This window comes from Lithobates pipiens, unplaced genomic scaffold (assembly GCF_037356315.1).
Source record: "Lithobates pipiens isolate NorthernLeopardFrog02 unplaced genomic scaffold, aLitPip1_a1.2 Scaffold_30, whole genome shotgun sequence".
Classification (NCBI taxonomy): Eukaryota; Metazoa; Chordata; class Amphibia; order Anura; family Ranidae; genus Lithobates; species Lithobates pipiens.
The window spans coordinates 140,669,663-140,685,601 of record NW_027507791.1 but is presented as its reverse complement, the minus strand read 5'-3'; the positions used below and the strand labels follow the sequence as shown (position 1 = coordinate 140,685,601).

At 48.5% G+C, this 15,939-nt stretch overlaps 1 protein-coding gene across 2 annotated transcripts in view; it reads right to left on the bottom strand.

Annotated features, from left to right (window-relative positions):
* The window catches only part of EXD1 (exonuclease 3'-5' domain containing 1), a 618,256-nt gene that overhangs the window by 196,614 nt on the left and 405,703 nt on the right, over positions 1-15,939 (bottom strand). For both annotated transcript variants that reach the window (XM_077464920.1, XM_077464919.1), the window contains one exon: positions 14,212-14,298. In XM_077464920.1, coding sequence (XP_077321046.1) covers positions 14,212-14,298 — 87 coding nt within the window. The remainder of the gene's footprint in view (positions 1-14,211; positions 14,299-15,939) is intronic.

Below are 15,939 nucleotides of genomic sequence, written 5' to 3'. Positions count from 1 at the left end.
CAGCGGTTTAGACATTAATGGCTGTGTTGAGTTACTTTGAGGGGACAGCAAATTTACACTGTTATACGAGCTGTACACTCACTACGTCACATTGTAGCAAAGTCTAAATTTCTCAGTGTTGTCACATGAAAAGATATAATAAAATATTTACAAAAATGTAAGGGGTGTACTCGCTCACTTTTGCGAGTATTAATTTTTAAAGTTTTTGTAATAAAACCTGGTTGGAACTTACTACACCAGAGTAGTCTCCCTCCCTTCCCCTCTCTTCTTTTAGAGATGGAGCGCCACCTCCATTTTCACAGCAGCACCCCTAGGTCATCAGTTTCTTTTGTCTAGTTAAAAGGGCAACCAGCTCATAAGCCAGTCTGTATCATTGTCTTTGCTTATTCAATGGGTAATTTTTCAACGTCATCATTTATATTTCCCATGAGTGGTTGGGCGACGATAGTATAGTGCCATTCCTAGCATTGGGTCATTTTTTTTTAATTTTTAGGTTGATTTTAACCACTTTCTCTAAAAGCTACTCTCCCCCTCACAATGCCCCCCATTACATATATCTCAATGGGACAAAGACCTTGGGCTGGGTTTCACACAAGGACTAAAGATACTATATTATTTTTTTGCTTATAAAAAGGTACCCATAGCAATTATGTTTAAAAAAAAAAAAAAAAAAAGGACATGCTCCTCTTCTTGAAGGATGCAGGGCCCTCCTTGGAGGCAGTGTTCGGGGTACTCGACAAATTTGCTGAGTTCTCTGGACTCCGGGTTAATTGGGAGAAGTCCAACTTGATGGATATAGATGGGGGGGCGCGAGCGCTGGCAACCATGAGAGTTCCTATTGCCTGGGTGCAGGAATTTAAGTACTTGGGAGTGAAAGTTTCACCGAGAGTGGGCGATTATATGTCTCTGAATCTCTCCCCCTTGTTGACCAGGGCTAAGGTTCAGTTGGAAGCTTGGAAGCATCTGCCACTGTCCCTCATTGGTAGGGTTAATTTGCTTAAAATGAAGGTTCTGCCAGTATTTCTCTATTTTCTGCGTAATTCTCCAATTTGGGTTCCCTGTTCGTTTTTTCGGCGGGTCAACAGTCTTTTTGGCTCCTTTTTATGGGCCGCTACACACCCCAGAATAAGCCTTAGGGTTTTGCAGGAGCCATGGGGTCAGGGTGGTTTGGCACTGCCGGATCTTTTTAAATATTATCTAGCTGGGCAAATGGTGGTTGCTGGCCGCTGGCTGACGCGGGAGGACGGGGATTCGGCAAATGTACTGGAGGCGGCTCTGTTGGGCTCGTACGAAAGCTTGTCTTATTTGGTGTATAGAGGTCCGAAGGCTTCATTGGAGCTGACGGCCTCGATGCGAGCAACAATACGGGCCTGGGACAAGGTGCAGGCCTTGCTGAAACAACCAGAGGGGAGTTGGTCTCCTGACACTCCTCTGTGGTTTAATCCTAAATTGCCGCACTTTGAAGAAATCCCAGATCCGGTTATATGGGCCAAAGTTGGTGTTAAACAATTGAAACATGTGGTAGGACGGGGGAAACTTTTACCGTTTGATCAGCTTAAGGTTCAATATGATCTTCCAAATTGGTATTTCTTTCGAAACCTGCAGTTGCGGCACGCTTTTCTCTCTCAGTTCGGTACTGGGGCTGTGGGGATGGGAGTGTCGCCTCTGGAGAAGACGCTGCGGATGGAGGACCTGAAAAAGCCTCTTTCCGTAGTGTACAGACTGTTGTTCCATGACAGACCAAAGCCTATCCAAAAATGTAGAGACATCTGGAGTGCCTTGGTACCGGACTTTGACGGGGAGGATTGGGATGACATGTGGGGCTACCCGTTTCAGACCCTAGTCTCGGCTAGAGACAGGCTTATTCAGTTTAAATTACTGCATAGAATATAATACAGCCCGGCTAGACTGGCCAGAATTTATGGTACGGATGCGGAGGGATGCTGGCGTTGCACAGCTGACCGAGCTGACTTTGACCATGTGTTTTGGCTGTGTCCGCAGATTGTTGAGTTCTGGAAGGGTGTAACGCAGGTCTTACAGGCTGTACTTTCGGTGCCGATTCCGGTCACGGTCGCGACGTGTTTGCTCGGGCTGGTGGAGGAGTTGGCACCTCGAAAGGCGCAGAGGACTCTGATTTCTCTGGCGTTATTTTATGCACGTAAAGCTATCCTGTTATGCTGGAAGAAACCTGCACCTCCAACGATTTCCTACTGGAAGGGTTTAATTAATAAAGCTTTGCCGTTATACAAAGCCACTTATCTCAGTAGAGGGTGTCCTACTAAGTTTGAGAGGGTGTGGAGATGCTGGCTTGATGCTGCAGATACTGTGAATTAATTGCTAGGCGGGAGGTGCCCCCCTGAGGGGTGGGGGAGGGGCGGGCGGGTGCTGCTATATTTGGGTTGGTCTAAGTCTTCATTCTGGGTATTCCAATCATCAGTTACGGTATGAGTCATTTTTGTTGTATGGGAGATACGGTTGTGTTCATAAAATGAGCTAAGAAGTTGAGCGGAGGGCTGCACAAGGAGGAGTTTGTTGGGTGGGGGGTGGGGGTTTGGGGGTTTTGTTTTGGGGTCCCTTTTGTACGTTTGTATGTTATATGTGTGTTAAAAAATCTTTAATAAACAAATAAAAAAAAAAAAGGGTTTAAAATACTAGCTAAATGGTATTGCATCCTGACAAAGCTGCATAAATGCTTTCCCAACTCCCCACCCAATAGCGTTACAAAAGAGATGCACATCTACTGAGAATGTTCAATTGTATTTCCTCTATTACCAGACCCACCCAGTAATCTCAAAACTCACAGACATCGACTTAGCTCAAAACCCTGCCAAGTGCTTATATCTCCACAACATTTCCAAATGATGCTACATAAAGATTGCTCATTCTGCCGTGGAAACAAATGCAATCCCCCACTCTTGCCTTACGGATAAGAAAAGTAAACAAGATCAGGACTTAAGCAACCCATACATTAAAGTTTTTTTTTTCCGTTCAACTAGCTTCCAGAATACAATTATGCATTGTTGCAGGCTAGTGACACTGATCAATTGGGGAAAAAACATGACAGGCTGGTTGTACACAAGTCGGTCAATAGATCGACTTGTGCACAACTGGTCTACCCATAACATGGATCGAAATATGACTGGTTCCTTCTAAATCGGCTGAAATTTGATCCCTGAATCCTCTTCCTTTACAGCCCTGGAGTCAATAGAAAAAATAGGATTTGTGTACTCAACGTAAAATCCTTTTCTCTGTAATTCATCGACCGACCACAGCTCCTCTCTGTAACTAAATGGGTTGTATAGCCTGCCATTAGGAGAACTAGGCAAAATTGTTACACAATACACAGAACTTTAAATCCCGTTATCAACCCTCCTCACTGCTCCCAGCAGCTTCAGTACGTCAACAAGCAGTATAACGTAGAAAAAAGGAGGGGTGGATGCTGTGTCGGTCGGGGAATTACAGAGAAAGGGATTTTACAAAAATCCTATTTTCTCTTATATTCAGCGACCGACACAGCTTCTCTCTCTAACTAAATGGGACGTACCCAAGCAGTGCCAACGAGGGGTGGGGGGAAAAAAAAGGAGCATAAAAACTTCATCCACCATGGCAAGTGGGAACTTGTGAAACTAAACCCACAAAAAAACAGCAGTGTGTGGGAAAATTCCACCATATAATCGGGTATCCTCAACAGGAGTGATCCCCAAGACCGCAACATTGCGGGAGTAATGCAACAGCGCATTAACCAAACAGTACTGCGTTTTTTAATGGAAAAAACAGGAAAAAAACTCAATTGCAATTACACGCCGCCTGCAAAACTTTGCGGCCAAAACAAGCATCAACCGTTGCACTGACGTCTACCTTGTAGAACTTGGTAAACGTATGGACAGACTACCAGGTCGCCGCCTTACAAAGCTGAGCGATAGCACTTGGTGTCGGAAGGCCCAAGACGTTCTGATTGCTCTTGTAGAGTGGGCCATGACTGGAAAGGGGTGCACCTGCCCCTTCAAGGCGTAGGCTTGGACTACAATCTGTCTGATCCACCTGGAAATGGTGGCCGACGAGACCGCCATGCCTTTCTTTGGACCAGCCACTGAAAAACTTCTGAAAGGGAGCCATGGCAGACAAGTACACCTTCAGAGCCCTAACCACATCGAGAGCATGAAGGGCCACCTCCTCGGGGTGCTTCAGCTTAGGACACAACAACAATTGTAATACAATGTCCTCATTGATATGAAAGGTCGAAACCACCTTCGGTAGAAAGGAAGGTTGCGGACGCAAACCACCTTATCCCTGTGGATGACCAGATAAGGCGACTTGCAGGACAAGGGCGCCAATTCTGAAACCCTCCTGGCCGATGTGATGGCCACTAGAAAGACCACCTTCTGTGAAAGGGTCAACAGGGGAATCTCCCTGATATTCTCAAACGGCGGCTTCTGAAGCACCAACACCAGGTTCTAATCCCATGTGGGTAACGGAGGACGCATCAGAGGGACTACAGGTTGTACCCCCTGAAAAAAGGTACTCACTAATGTGTGAAATGCCAGGGGTCGCTGAAAAGACGGCCAGGGCTGAAATTTTCCCGTTAATGGTGCTCAACCCCAATTTCTGGTCTACTCCTTGTTGAAGAAACAGCAGGATCCTGGATATAGAAAAGGAGCGCAGATGCCACCCTTTCTCCTCACACATGGAGATGTAGGCCTTCCAGGTACGATGGTATATCTTCCGTGAAGATTTCTGCGCCCTCAGCATAGTTGGAATCACCGAGTCCGACAGACCCCGGTTCCTCAGCACCTGGCTCTCTATAGCCATGCTGTTAAAGCAAGCGATGGAAAAGCAGGGTGAAAGATTGGACCTTGAGATAGGAGGTCCTCTCTCAGTGGCAGTCGCCAGGGAGCGTCTGCCACCAGACACACCAGGTCTGCGTACCAGGGCTGCTGAGGCCAATCTGGGGCAACCAGGATTACAGGAATCCCTTTGGCTTCCACTCTGCGAAGTAAACGTGGCAATAGTTTTAGTGGAGGAAAGGCATAAATCAGCTGGTACTGATCCCACTGAGCCACCAGCGCGTCTGACGCTACTGCCCACGGATCTCTCGTCCTGGACACAAATCTCGCCACCTTCCGATTGAGACGGGAGGCCAAGAGATCCACATCTGGCGTGCCCCATTTCAGGCACAGCAGCTGGAATATCTCCGGATGTAATGCCCATTCTCCTGGGTCCAGCATCTGTTGGCTCAGATAGTCCGCCTGCCAATTTTCCACCCCCGGGATGTAAATGGCTGACAGGGCTGGAACGCGTCGCTCTGCCCACCGAAGTATGCGAGCGACCTCCCGAGCAGTGGCCGGCCTTCTTGTTCCCCATTGGTGATGTATGTATGCCACAGCCGTGGCGTTGTCTGACTGTATCCTGGTCGGACACCCTTGAAGACACGTCGACCACGTGTGCAGGCACAGTCTAATCGTTCTCAATTCGAGCAGATTGATCGGCAACTTGGATTCTTCCACCGACCAGAAGCCCTGAGCCGACTGAATCCCCATCACTTCACCCTAGCCGGACAGACTGGTGTCCGTCGTGATCACCGTCCAGTTCAGAGGAAGAAACGATTTTCTGGACTCAATCACTGGGGACCTCAACCACCAGATCAGGGAATCCCTGACTTGTTGGCTCACCTGGATCTGCCATTCCAGGGACAATGGAGATTTGTCCCATTTTGTCAATATCTCCTTCTGTAGGACTCTGGTGTGGAACTGGACATAAGGTACTGCCTCAAAGGAAGCCACCATGAGCCCCAGCACTCGCATGCAAAAGCGGAGCGACGACCACTTGCGGTTCATCAGTAGATTGACCGCAGACCTGAGTCTGCAATTTGTCCGAGGGGAGAAAAACTCTCGCTTCCCTGGAGTCCAACAGCAACCCCAGGTACTTCAGACGCTGAGTTGGTATAACCACCGACTTCTTTAGGTTCAACAGCCACCCAAACTCTTGCAGGGTCTGCATGGTGATCGCCACATCCTCCTCTAATTCTGAGGTGGAAGATGCTCTCAGGAGGAGATCGTCTAGGTAACCCACGATCGTAATCCCATGCTGCCTCAGCAACGCCAATACTGGAGCCAGTACTTTGGTAAAGACTCGGGGGGCTGATGCCAGGCCAAAAGGAAGAGCCAAAAACTGGTAATGGGCTTCCCCTACTGCCAAACGCAGACATTTTTGATGCTGAAGGCAAATGGGTATGTGCAGGTAGGCATCCTGGATGTCCAAGGACACCAGGAAGTCCCCTTGATGGAGTGCAGCGACAACGGAGCGAACTGATTCCATTCTGAACCTCTGCACCTTTATAAAGTGGTTGAGGGCTTTGAAGTCCAAGATTGGACATACCCCTTCCTTCTTGGGAACCACAAACGGATTTGAGTAGAACCCCTGGAAGCGTTCCAATTCCGGAACTGGTACAATCACCCCCTGGATTCAGCAGGTCCCTTACTGCCCCCAACAGGGCTTTCCGGCGAACCGGGGATGTGGGTATGCTGGAGGGGAAGAATCTGTTTGGCGGCCAAAAGAGAAACTATCTTGTAGCCTGCGGAAATTAGATTGCAGACCCATTGGTCGGATAACTGGGAGGTCCACTGGGCTGCAAACTCCCGAAGACGGGGGCAAACCTTCATGCGGTAGCACTTTTGGTCGTAGGCTTGTTAAGCTTGTGGTTCCAGGGATGCTTCTGACCGTTCCGTGGGCGTTCTGTCGGGCTGGGGGCGCTTTGCCGAAGTACGGGCAGACAAAAAAGCCGCTTGTGAGCGGAAAAAGAGGGCCCTTGCTTGTGGTGAGGCTCCTTGGCCTTCCTGGCCTGTGGGAGTAGTGTACTCTTAGCACCAGTGGCATTCTTAATAATGTCATCCAACGAGGCTCCAAAGAGCCACTCACCAAGGAAAGGAAGATCCGTCGGGGCTTTCTTGGATGCCTGGTCAGCAGGCCAGCATTTCAGCCAAATTAGGCGCCTCAGGACCACAGCTGACACTGAAGCCTTGGATAACAGAGGGAGAGTATCCAGGGCCGGGTCACAAACGCACTTAAGGCCTTGTACTAGTTGGTCTTCTAGCTCCACGCAGGCAGGGGAGGTGGTTTGCTCTCCCAATTCGCGGTGCAAAAGTTTTGCCCACTCAGTGTCTGCGACACCAGTGCGAATGCCAGTACAGGTCGCACGGCTGACCCCACAACCGTAAATAAGGAACGATCCACCGCATCGGCCTTCCTATCCGCGTTATCCTTGAATGCAGGAGTCCCCTCGTGGTTACTTTATTTAACCTAGATACTGGGGGGTCCGCGACCGGAGGAGCCGACAACTTCTTGAGAAGGCACCGCCAATTTTTTTGGGGACCGAAAAGGTCCATTGTGGGCGACCCCATTCCCTGTAGATGAATTTGTCAAAATAAGTCAAATACGGGAACACCTTAGGTGAACATGCTGGCTTGCGGGACCCAAAAGGGACCGGTACATCAGCAGAGGGATCCGCTGGCCCTTGAATCTTCAGGGTATCACGCACAGCTGTGATGAGTGCTCCAACAAGTGCTTTGTCGCGCCCGGACCCAGACGGGGAATCATCCTCACTGTCCGAATGGTCCTGGTTAGCCACGTCTGATAGGTGAGAGCAGGGGTCACCAGCCACAGCAGGGCCAGAGTCTGCATCAGAGCTCTCCCCAGAGAAGGGGGGGCGGGCGGGCAGGGGCCTCTTATGTGCACCTCTCCTTCCACGTGACACCTCTATCTTAGCAACATAGGAGTCAAGGACTGCCGTCCGGGTGTCCATGCGCACTGAGCTAACCACAGGTGACCCGGTTGCTACAGCCTGGATTTCGGGGGAAGAAACACCAATTTCTGAAGTCATGCTGACCCTAGCCTGTCTGCCACCTGCAAGGGGACTTAGGACAGTGATGGTCCCATCCTCCTGCTGCCACCGCCGCGTGGGGGGGAGGTACTTAGCGCTAGACTCACCACCCTGGGGCGTTCTGTGAATGCCACTAGCAGTGCCTGTAGTCCCTAGGAAGTTCCCAGTTGCAGAGAGGAGAAAAAGGTCAGCAGCAGCTGCTTGTAACAGCGGTGAAACATTCTCCAGAGCTAGCTTCAGCGTTCAGCAAGGAGCCATCCAGCGTCCTGTACACACAGTGGACACAGGAAACAGCAAGTGAGAGCACTTGTAATGCTGCCACAAGAGAACTGCGGCGAAAAGAGCGCTCAGGCTTCAAGAAAATGGCCACCAATTAAACTAAATAGGAGATCCTAAAGAAGATGGCTGCTGAAGCTCACCAGGGGAATCCAGGCTTTCCCATATCCAAGATGGCCACCGGACAGTGCCATGCGGTGACGGAACAAAACTAGAAATGTGCTGCCTGCCTACAGCCCGAACCACCTCCACAAACACTGTTGGGACCCCCCAGACCGGGACCAGGACCAATGCCAGCCGCACAGAGCCCCCACAGGTGAGAAACCAGTGAACCCCCACACACACACCGCCCACAGCGCATGCAGCCACCCCCCTCAGAGGGGGGAAGGAGGGGTGATAGGGGCTTGGGAGAGAAGATAGGGAGGCGAGGTGGCCCCTGAATCAACCCCCCAGGGAATGCTCAGCTTCTCACCCCACCGAGGCAGGGGGAGCCGTACTTACCAGTGCTGAAGAGCTGGGAGACATTCCATCACAGACCTACTCCTGTGCAGTTACAGGGTAGCTGTTGGCCCAGTATACTGTGATCCAGACTGCAGTAGCCCGGTCATATGTATACCCCGGAGCATTGAAGCTCACCGACCACCTCTAGGCTGCGGCCTGCTCACGCTCAATGGCCGGACTGGGGAGACTACAAGGATATCATTAACTAGCCTGTCACCCAGCCGGCAGTTGATAGAAGATCGCAGGATCTTTCATCTTGAGCAAAAAGCATCAAACCTGCAGCAAAAACATGGACCGAGAGTGCCAGCAGGGTTCCTAGGTCATTCTCCTTACTAGACAAAATAAAAACTGAAGCTGCTGGGATCAGTGAGGAGGGTTCATAGCACAGGGTCCGCCCCCCTGGGGCAGGATTTAAAGTTCTGTGTATTGTGTAACAATTTTGCCTAGTTCTCCTAATGGCAGGCTATATAACCCATTTAGTTACAGAGAGGAGCTGTGTTGGTCAGTAAATATAAGAGAAAACATGGTATTATTGATATTAATGTGTGGTATATTCATACCAATACCAAGCTTTACTACAAAAAAAAAAACAGCATAATTCGACAGATCATTGGGCCCCCACTTTGACTTCGTGAGGGGGGCTCCTGGGCGTCATGGTGACCTTCTACCCCTCCCCCCACCCACCCCACTATAACCCCTTCACTTCATTCACTTTTTTTCCCTTTTTTCAGAATACTCCCCGATTAATCCTATGATGCAGTGTTTCTACATTCACTAGCTCACAATGGTTATAAAGACCAGATTCTTTATACTCAGATCCCTATGAAAAGATGTAGGAGCTCTTTTTTTTTTCAAAATGTTCCTTTATTTTGGCATATAAACCAACTTGATATAACATTTGTCCAAAATTGAACAAATCAAGACATACAGTAAAGGTGAACTTTGAACAGCAAGTAATTAGTACAGTAAGGATACATCACTGGAGTCCCACTACTACAGGATGTCCCCCTTGTGCTTGGAGGTTGGGCGGGATGGGGGTCAGAATTTTAACCCTATATTTGTGATCTTAGTGATAGACAACAACCTCTACCTATGCCGTCCATGGCTGCCACACCCTAGTGAACTTCTTGGGACAATTCCTGTTCAGGTATGTTAATTTGTAAAGAGGAAGCACTGCATTTATTGATTTCTCCCAGGATTCCACTGTGGGGGGGAAGAAGGGGTTCTTCATCACAAAATAATTTCCCTCTTCGCATAGAAGAAAAGGTAGGACAGGCGCAGCCTAGTACATCATGGCCTCTGATCATCGTCCTGGATTCCCAGAAGCGCCAGTTATGGGGACACAGGAAGATTTAGCTGAAGGCGACCATTGATAGTCTCCACCACCCCAGCCCAGTAACCGGCGATCCTGGGGCAACTCCAAAACATGTGGAAGTAGGATCCCACATCATTCTGGCATCGGGGACAGTCCTGTGATCTCTGTGGGTAAACCTTCTGTAGCCTTTGGGGGGTATAATCAGGGCAGCCATCAGAAATGTTGGGGCCCCTTACACAGCTTTAGGCCTGCCCCCCCCCCCCCCCGCTAGTTTTAGCGGCACTTTACCATCGTTTTAGCTGCACTTTTCGCCCACTAGCTGGGCTCTTTTAAACCCCCCGCTAGCAGCCAAAAAAGGGTTAAAAGCGCCCGCTGCTGAATGGTTTTGCAGGCTCTTCGGCAGCGCTGCCCATTGTTTTCAATGGCAGGGGCGGTTTAGGAGCATTGTATTCACCACTCCTGCACCACCCCAAAGATGCTGCTTGCAGGAATTTTTTTTTCCTGTCCTGCAAGCACACCGCTGCAGTGTGAAAGCACTCAGGCTTTCAAACTGGGGCTGCAGAGAAGGCAGTTTACAGGTGCTATTTTTAGCACAATAAAACAGGACAGATTCTATAATTAGCAGACCCACATGAAAAGTTACCTGGGGAGGATACATAAATTGTGAGATTAAAGTAATTCAGACACTACCTGTAAAACCCCTTTCACACTGAGGCGCTTTGCAGGCGCTAGAACGCTAAAAATAGCACCTGCAAAGCTCCCCGGAAGAGTCGCTGCTGTCTCTCCAATGTGAAAGCCCCAAGGGCTTTCACGCTGGAGCGGTGCGCTAGCAGGACGGAAAAAACCTCCTGCCAGCAGCATCTTTGCAGTGCATTAGGAATGGTGAATACACCTCTCCTAAAGTGCCCCTGACCATTGAAATCAATGGGAAGCGCAGTCAAACCGCCGGCAAAACCGCTGCTGCAGCAGCGCTTTGCGGGTGGTTTTAACCCTTTCTTGGCCGCTAGCAGGGGTTAAAAGCACCCCATTAATGGTCGAATAGTGCTACAAAATTGACGGTAAAGCACCGATAAAAATAGCGGTGCTTTATCACTGAAACACCCACCGCCCCAGTGTGAAAGGGGCCTAACATTAACATTCCACTTAGTACATGTGTGTGCAGACACAGCTACTCACCAGCATCTGTAGAGGGGAGAAGCCAGGACATCAATGCAGAAAGGGGTAGAAAGGAGCCCTGTCATTGCATGTTGATGATTGGAGGGGCGTGTCAGGGAGAGCTCGTCCTGCCAATCACCTCTGATCCCTCCTCAGCACTCTGCTCCCCATCTCCTCCACCTTCTGCAGGGATGAGCTCCGTGGAATGTAAGCAGCAATCTCTGTCTTCTCCTCCTGCCGCTCAATCTCCTAAATGTCTGCAGCTCTACCACTTGCGATGTGACGGAAATCAGGCACTGGGGGGAGCAGCAGGAGGAGAACATCAGATGAGACCAGCAGGAGCGCCCCCCCCCTATCAGTCCTCTACCTGCGAGACCCTCCATACTTCCGGTCACTCCAACACACTTCCTGGTTGCTGGGGCAATGCCAAGCTCACTCCTGATGCACTGCACTGCACTGCAGATTAGAAGCCTCTGGATGCACCTCAAGGTGTCTAATCGGCGGCGCTGTGAGGAGTGAGCTTGGCATTAACCCAGCAACCAGGAAGTGTGGTGGAGTGACCAAAAGTGGCTGTCAGGCAGCGGGTAGAAAGACCTTGGGGGCCTGAGTCACTCAGGACATCCGGGCCCCTTGGGATGACCGAGCCCCTTACATGAGTGTGGGCTTTACCCCCCTGATGGCGGCCCTGGGTATAATAGACCCTATGGAGGAACCTAATCTGGACTCGCTTCTCTTTTGATGAGATCAGCAAAGAGATACTCTCAGCTAAGCAGTCATCCCAATCCTCCCTGTCCAAGTCAGGTATGTCTGATCTCCACTTGTCACAAAGTTTCTCTAGCTTGGTGGAGTCTTTTCTCAGCAGGTCCAGGTACAGTGCAGACAAGGGCTTCTGCAGTTTCTCCTGGGCCAACAATTCCTCCACAGGGTCCATAGTAAGTCTGGGTATCATCGGAAATGGCGCTCGGGCGGCATGGCGTAGCTGGAGGTACCTAAAGTACATCCACCCTGGTAAGTGGCGTTTACTGTGGAGGGGCATGAATGGCAACAGAACACCCTCCGAGATAATATCTCCAAGCTTTTTAATGTTGTACCTAGCCCAAAGGTGTGGTTTGGGGATTGTCCTAAACTGTGGGAGGTTGGGGTTTCCCCAGACCGGGCCGAAGGGAGACCAATTTTGAGAGCAGATAAGTCTAGCCACCGTCCAAGCCGAAGGGTTATTCTAGCAGATCGCAGGAGGTTGTCGTATGCCCTATGCCCCCTATAGACTAGGTTACCCATCTCTTGGAGAGATCCGAGAATAGCTGCCTCTAAGCACACTGCTGCGTTCTTCTTGGAGAGTACATACCACCACCTGACCATGACCAGCACGGTCGCTCAATAATAGGTCTGGTACTCTGGCAGAGCCAACCCCCGTAGTGAACAGGAAGAGTTAAGGTGGATCTAGCTAGTCTATGGGTCGCTCCCCCTCAAATGATCCCACACACTTGTCCAGTTCTACAAAAAACGAGTTGGGTATCCAGACAGGACTATTTCAGAAGACGTATATAAATTTGGGAAGGCAGCATCTTCAACAAATTTATCCGACCCATGAGATTTAGCGGGAGGGAGGTCCAGGAGGCACATCTAGTCTTAAGTTGGGACATGACCGGGCGCATATTCAGATCCATGAAGCTGGTCAGATCCCTGCCAACTTGGATAACAAAGGACTTAAATTGATCAACCCAGCATAACGGTATCGTTTTTCCGGAGGGAAAATGTTTAATTTAGACCAATTAATGCGTATTGCAGAGTACTTACAGAATGTGTCAAAAATCTCTTGCGCAGCTGCTAGTGACTAGTCTGTCTTGCAGATACAGTAGCATGTCATCTGCATGGAGAGATTTTTTTTCTTCTAAGGAGACCACCCTTAATCCCTTCACCCTGGTTCGAGCACCAAATTAGGGTTGCCAGGGGTTCAAGCGCCAATGCGAACAGGGCCAGAGACAACGGACAGCCCTGGCATGTGCCCCGCTGTAACACAAATGTTTCCGACAGTCTGTCATTAGTTCGGATCCGAGCCTCAGGCAGCCGATACAGCATGTGTAGCCACCTGAGGAATCTAGGACCAAAGCCAAACTTTTTCAGTACCTCCCACAGAAAAATCATATTGAGAAAGGCGTCTGAGGTTGACATCGGTTCCCTTCCAGGGCATAAATCCAGTTTTATCCGGATGGACTACCCCTCCAGAACCATCGACAACCTATTTGCCAGTATTTTTGCCAAAATCTTGGCATCAAAGTTTAGGAGGGAGATTGGTCTGTAGGAAGATCAGTCCTCAGGATCCTTCCCCGGTTTAGGAATCAAGACCACAACCGCCTCAGACATGGAATCAGGGAGCGCCTCTAACTCAAGAAATCTGGCATACAGTGCCAACAGGGGGGCCAGTAAGTCGTGATATTGGGAATAAAATTCAGTCGGCAGACCGTCCGCCCCTGGAGTTTTTCCTGCCTGGAGCTGGAGCTCTCCTTTCTAGTTGGGTCCAGTTGTAGAAGATTTGCTTTGGCGCTAGCTAGGACCATTTAAAAAAAAAAAAAAAAAAGCCTAAAGACAGGAATGCACCATCTAGTCTACCATCTTACATAGTTAGTAAGGTTGTTGAATAAAGACACTAGTCCATTCAGTTCAATGTGAGTGTCTACAATTGTCCCTATCCCTGTATATTGCACACTCACATCGGTCCCCACCCTCAAGGAGCCCACAATGCAAGGTCCCCATTCATATACTAGGGCCAATTTTTGGACAGAAGCCAATTAACCTACCTGCATGTCTTTGGAGTGTGGGAGGAAACCAGAGTACCCAGAGGAAACCCACGCAGGCACAGGGAGAACATGCAAACTCCAGACAGGTAGTGTTGTGGTCGGGATTCGAACCAGCGACGCTTCTTACTGCTAGGTGAGCATGCTAACCACTACACCACTGTGCCACTGAGATTAAAACCAGTGGAAATTTCAGCATTTTTTTTTTTAAAAGCAGACTTAGGAAATGGGACTTGCCTAGACAAAAAAAGCTACACTTGAGGTAAAAAAAAAAATAGGAGAATACACATTACCTGTAGCCAACAAAGTTTTCCATAGCGACCCAAGTCCAGACCAGCAGCTCCTAAACTTATGACCTTCTGGCTTTTGAGATGCAGAATCTAAAACATGGAACAAAGAGAATAATGTTTGAGGATGTTAAAAAGGTTGCGGTTGCAAATTCCCAAACACAGATAAACTGCCTCATCTTATGCTGTTATGGTGCATTTAAAGCCCAAGTAAAAACCCTCCTTTTAAGCATGGATGACACTGACCTGCAAAGGTTAAATGCTTGTTTAGGTCTAGAGGACAAAAACAACAATTTTACCTGGATTGATGGGATTAAACAAAATGGATTAGGGAGGTTGTAGAGTAGTGCGCAGGGTTTACATTTGTAAGAAGGGAATTCACTTAGATGGCCTACAACCAGAACTGCTTAATCTTGGCGAAGTCCTAGAAAATATGTATGAAGACGCCTTTAGCTTCACCACATCAACATTTATGATCTGTACTTAGAAAGATACTAGCGGTAAAGAAGGCGTTTTTTTCCATCTTGCCATAAGCTTGTAATTGGTCTCTGAGATCTGTTGCAGATTAAGGCTGTGTGTAAAGAATATATTATGGTTGATTTGTTCTTAGGAGAATTAGGTGCTGAAATCCCACCCATTTTTGAAATAAAGAAACCTGGACGCAAGTTAATATGCGATTGGGTTAATAAGACATGAAAAGTATTCTCTTCAAAGTAACTTGCTGGGAGTAGATCTTGTAAGGGATACATGGGCACAAATTCTTTGCCATCTTGCGGGGAATGTGCGAAAGCTGGTTGAGCCTACAGAAACCCAAATCTTGTATCTCAAAATCTGACTGCAGGGGAGCTGGGGTCTTCCAATCGGCAGTGGTGATGAAGCTTTGTACAGCATCTATTTAATTGTTCCTGGGTTTTAAATAAGCTGCCATTGTGACTGGCTGAAAATTTGGGGTGACCAATAATAGGCAACACTGGCTGGGGTAAGGTAGGAATTTCCATTTTTGGAAAGACTTTCAGGGTAGGGCCAAATTGGGTGGTGTCTGATTAGGGACTTTCAAGTTCTCCTGCCCAGAGTGCACCTGACAGAGGGATAGGCAGACAACCAATGGAGATGCTAAGTTTAGTATCTCAGTGACATCATCAGGCTATTATGCAGGTTAGAAATGTTGCAGAATTTTATCTGGAAAACTGATTCCCCCTTTGGATTTAGGCAAGATTAGGGTGTTTTTTTTGTAAAGGATAGCGAGTCACCAGCTGTACTTCAGGAATTATCTGCATTGCATACTTACACTGGTTCAGCTTGGCACAAAGTATCTCAAACGTGATGGGCAACTGGGAAAGCTGATTATTAGTCGGCATTAGCACTACTAAAGCAATAGCCATGGTCTTTGTGAGTGCCTTTTCCTTTTGTATATTTCCCACTGGGGTTCACTAACTCGGTACTACTGCCATTGATAGGACGCATTGTATTATTTTTTCCAACTAATACAGCAGTGGCGTCATCAGTTACTCAGGTTGACAAAAAAAAAAAAAGTCTATATAGTTCAACCAATAGAAAAGAAAAACAATAGTAAAATAGAAAAACTCCATATACAGAATCACAGCTAATCCACAGGAAGGCAAAAAAAAAAAAAAAACCCTATATAGAGCATGGTCCAAAAAGCTCCAGCAGTGATCGTTATTCCTAATCTTTAAACCTGAGTTCCGGCTGAAATAAAAAAAAAGTCAGCAGCTA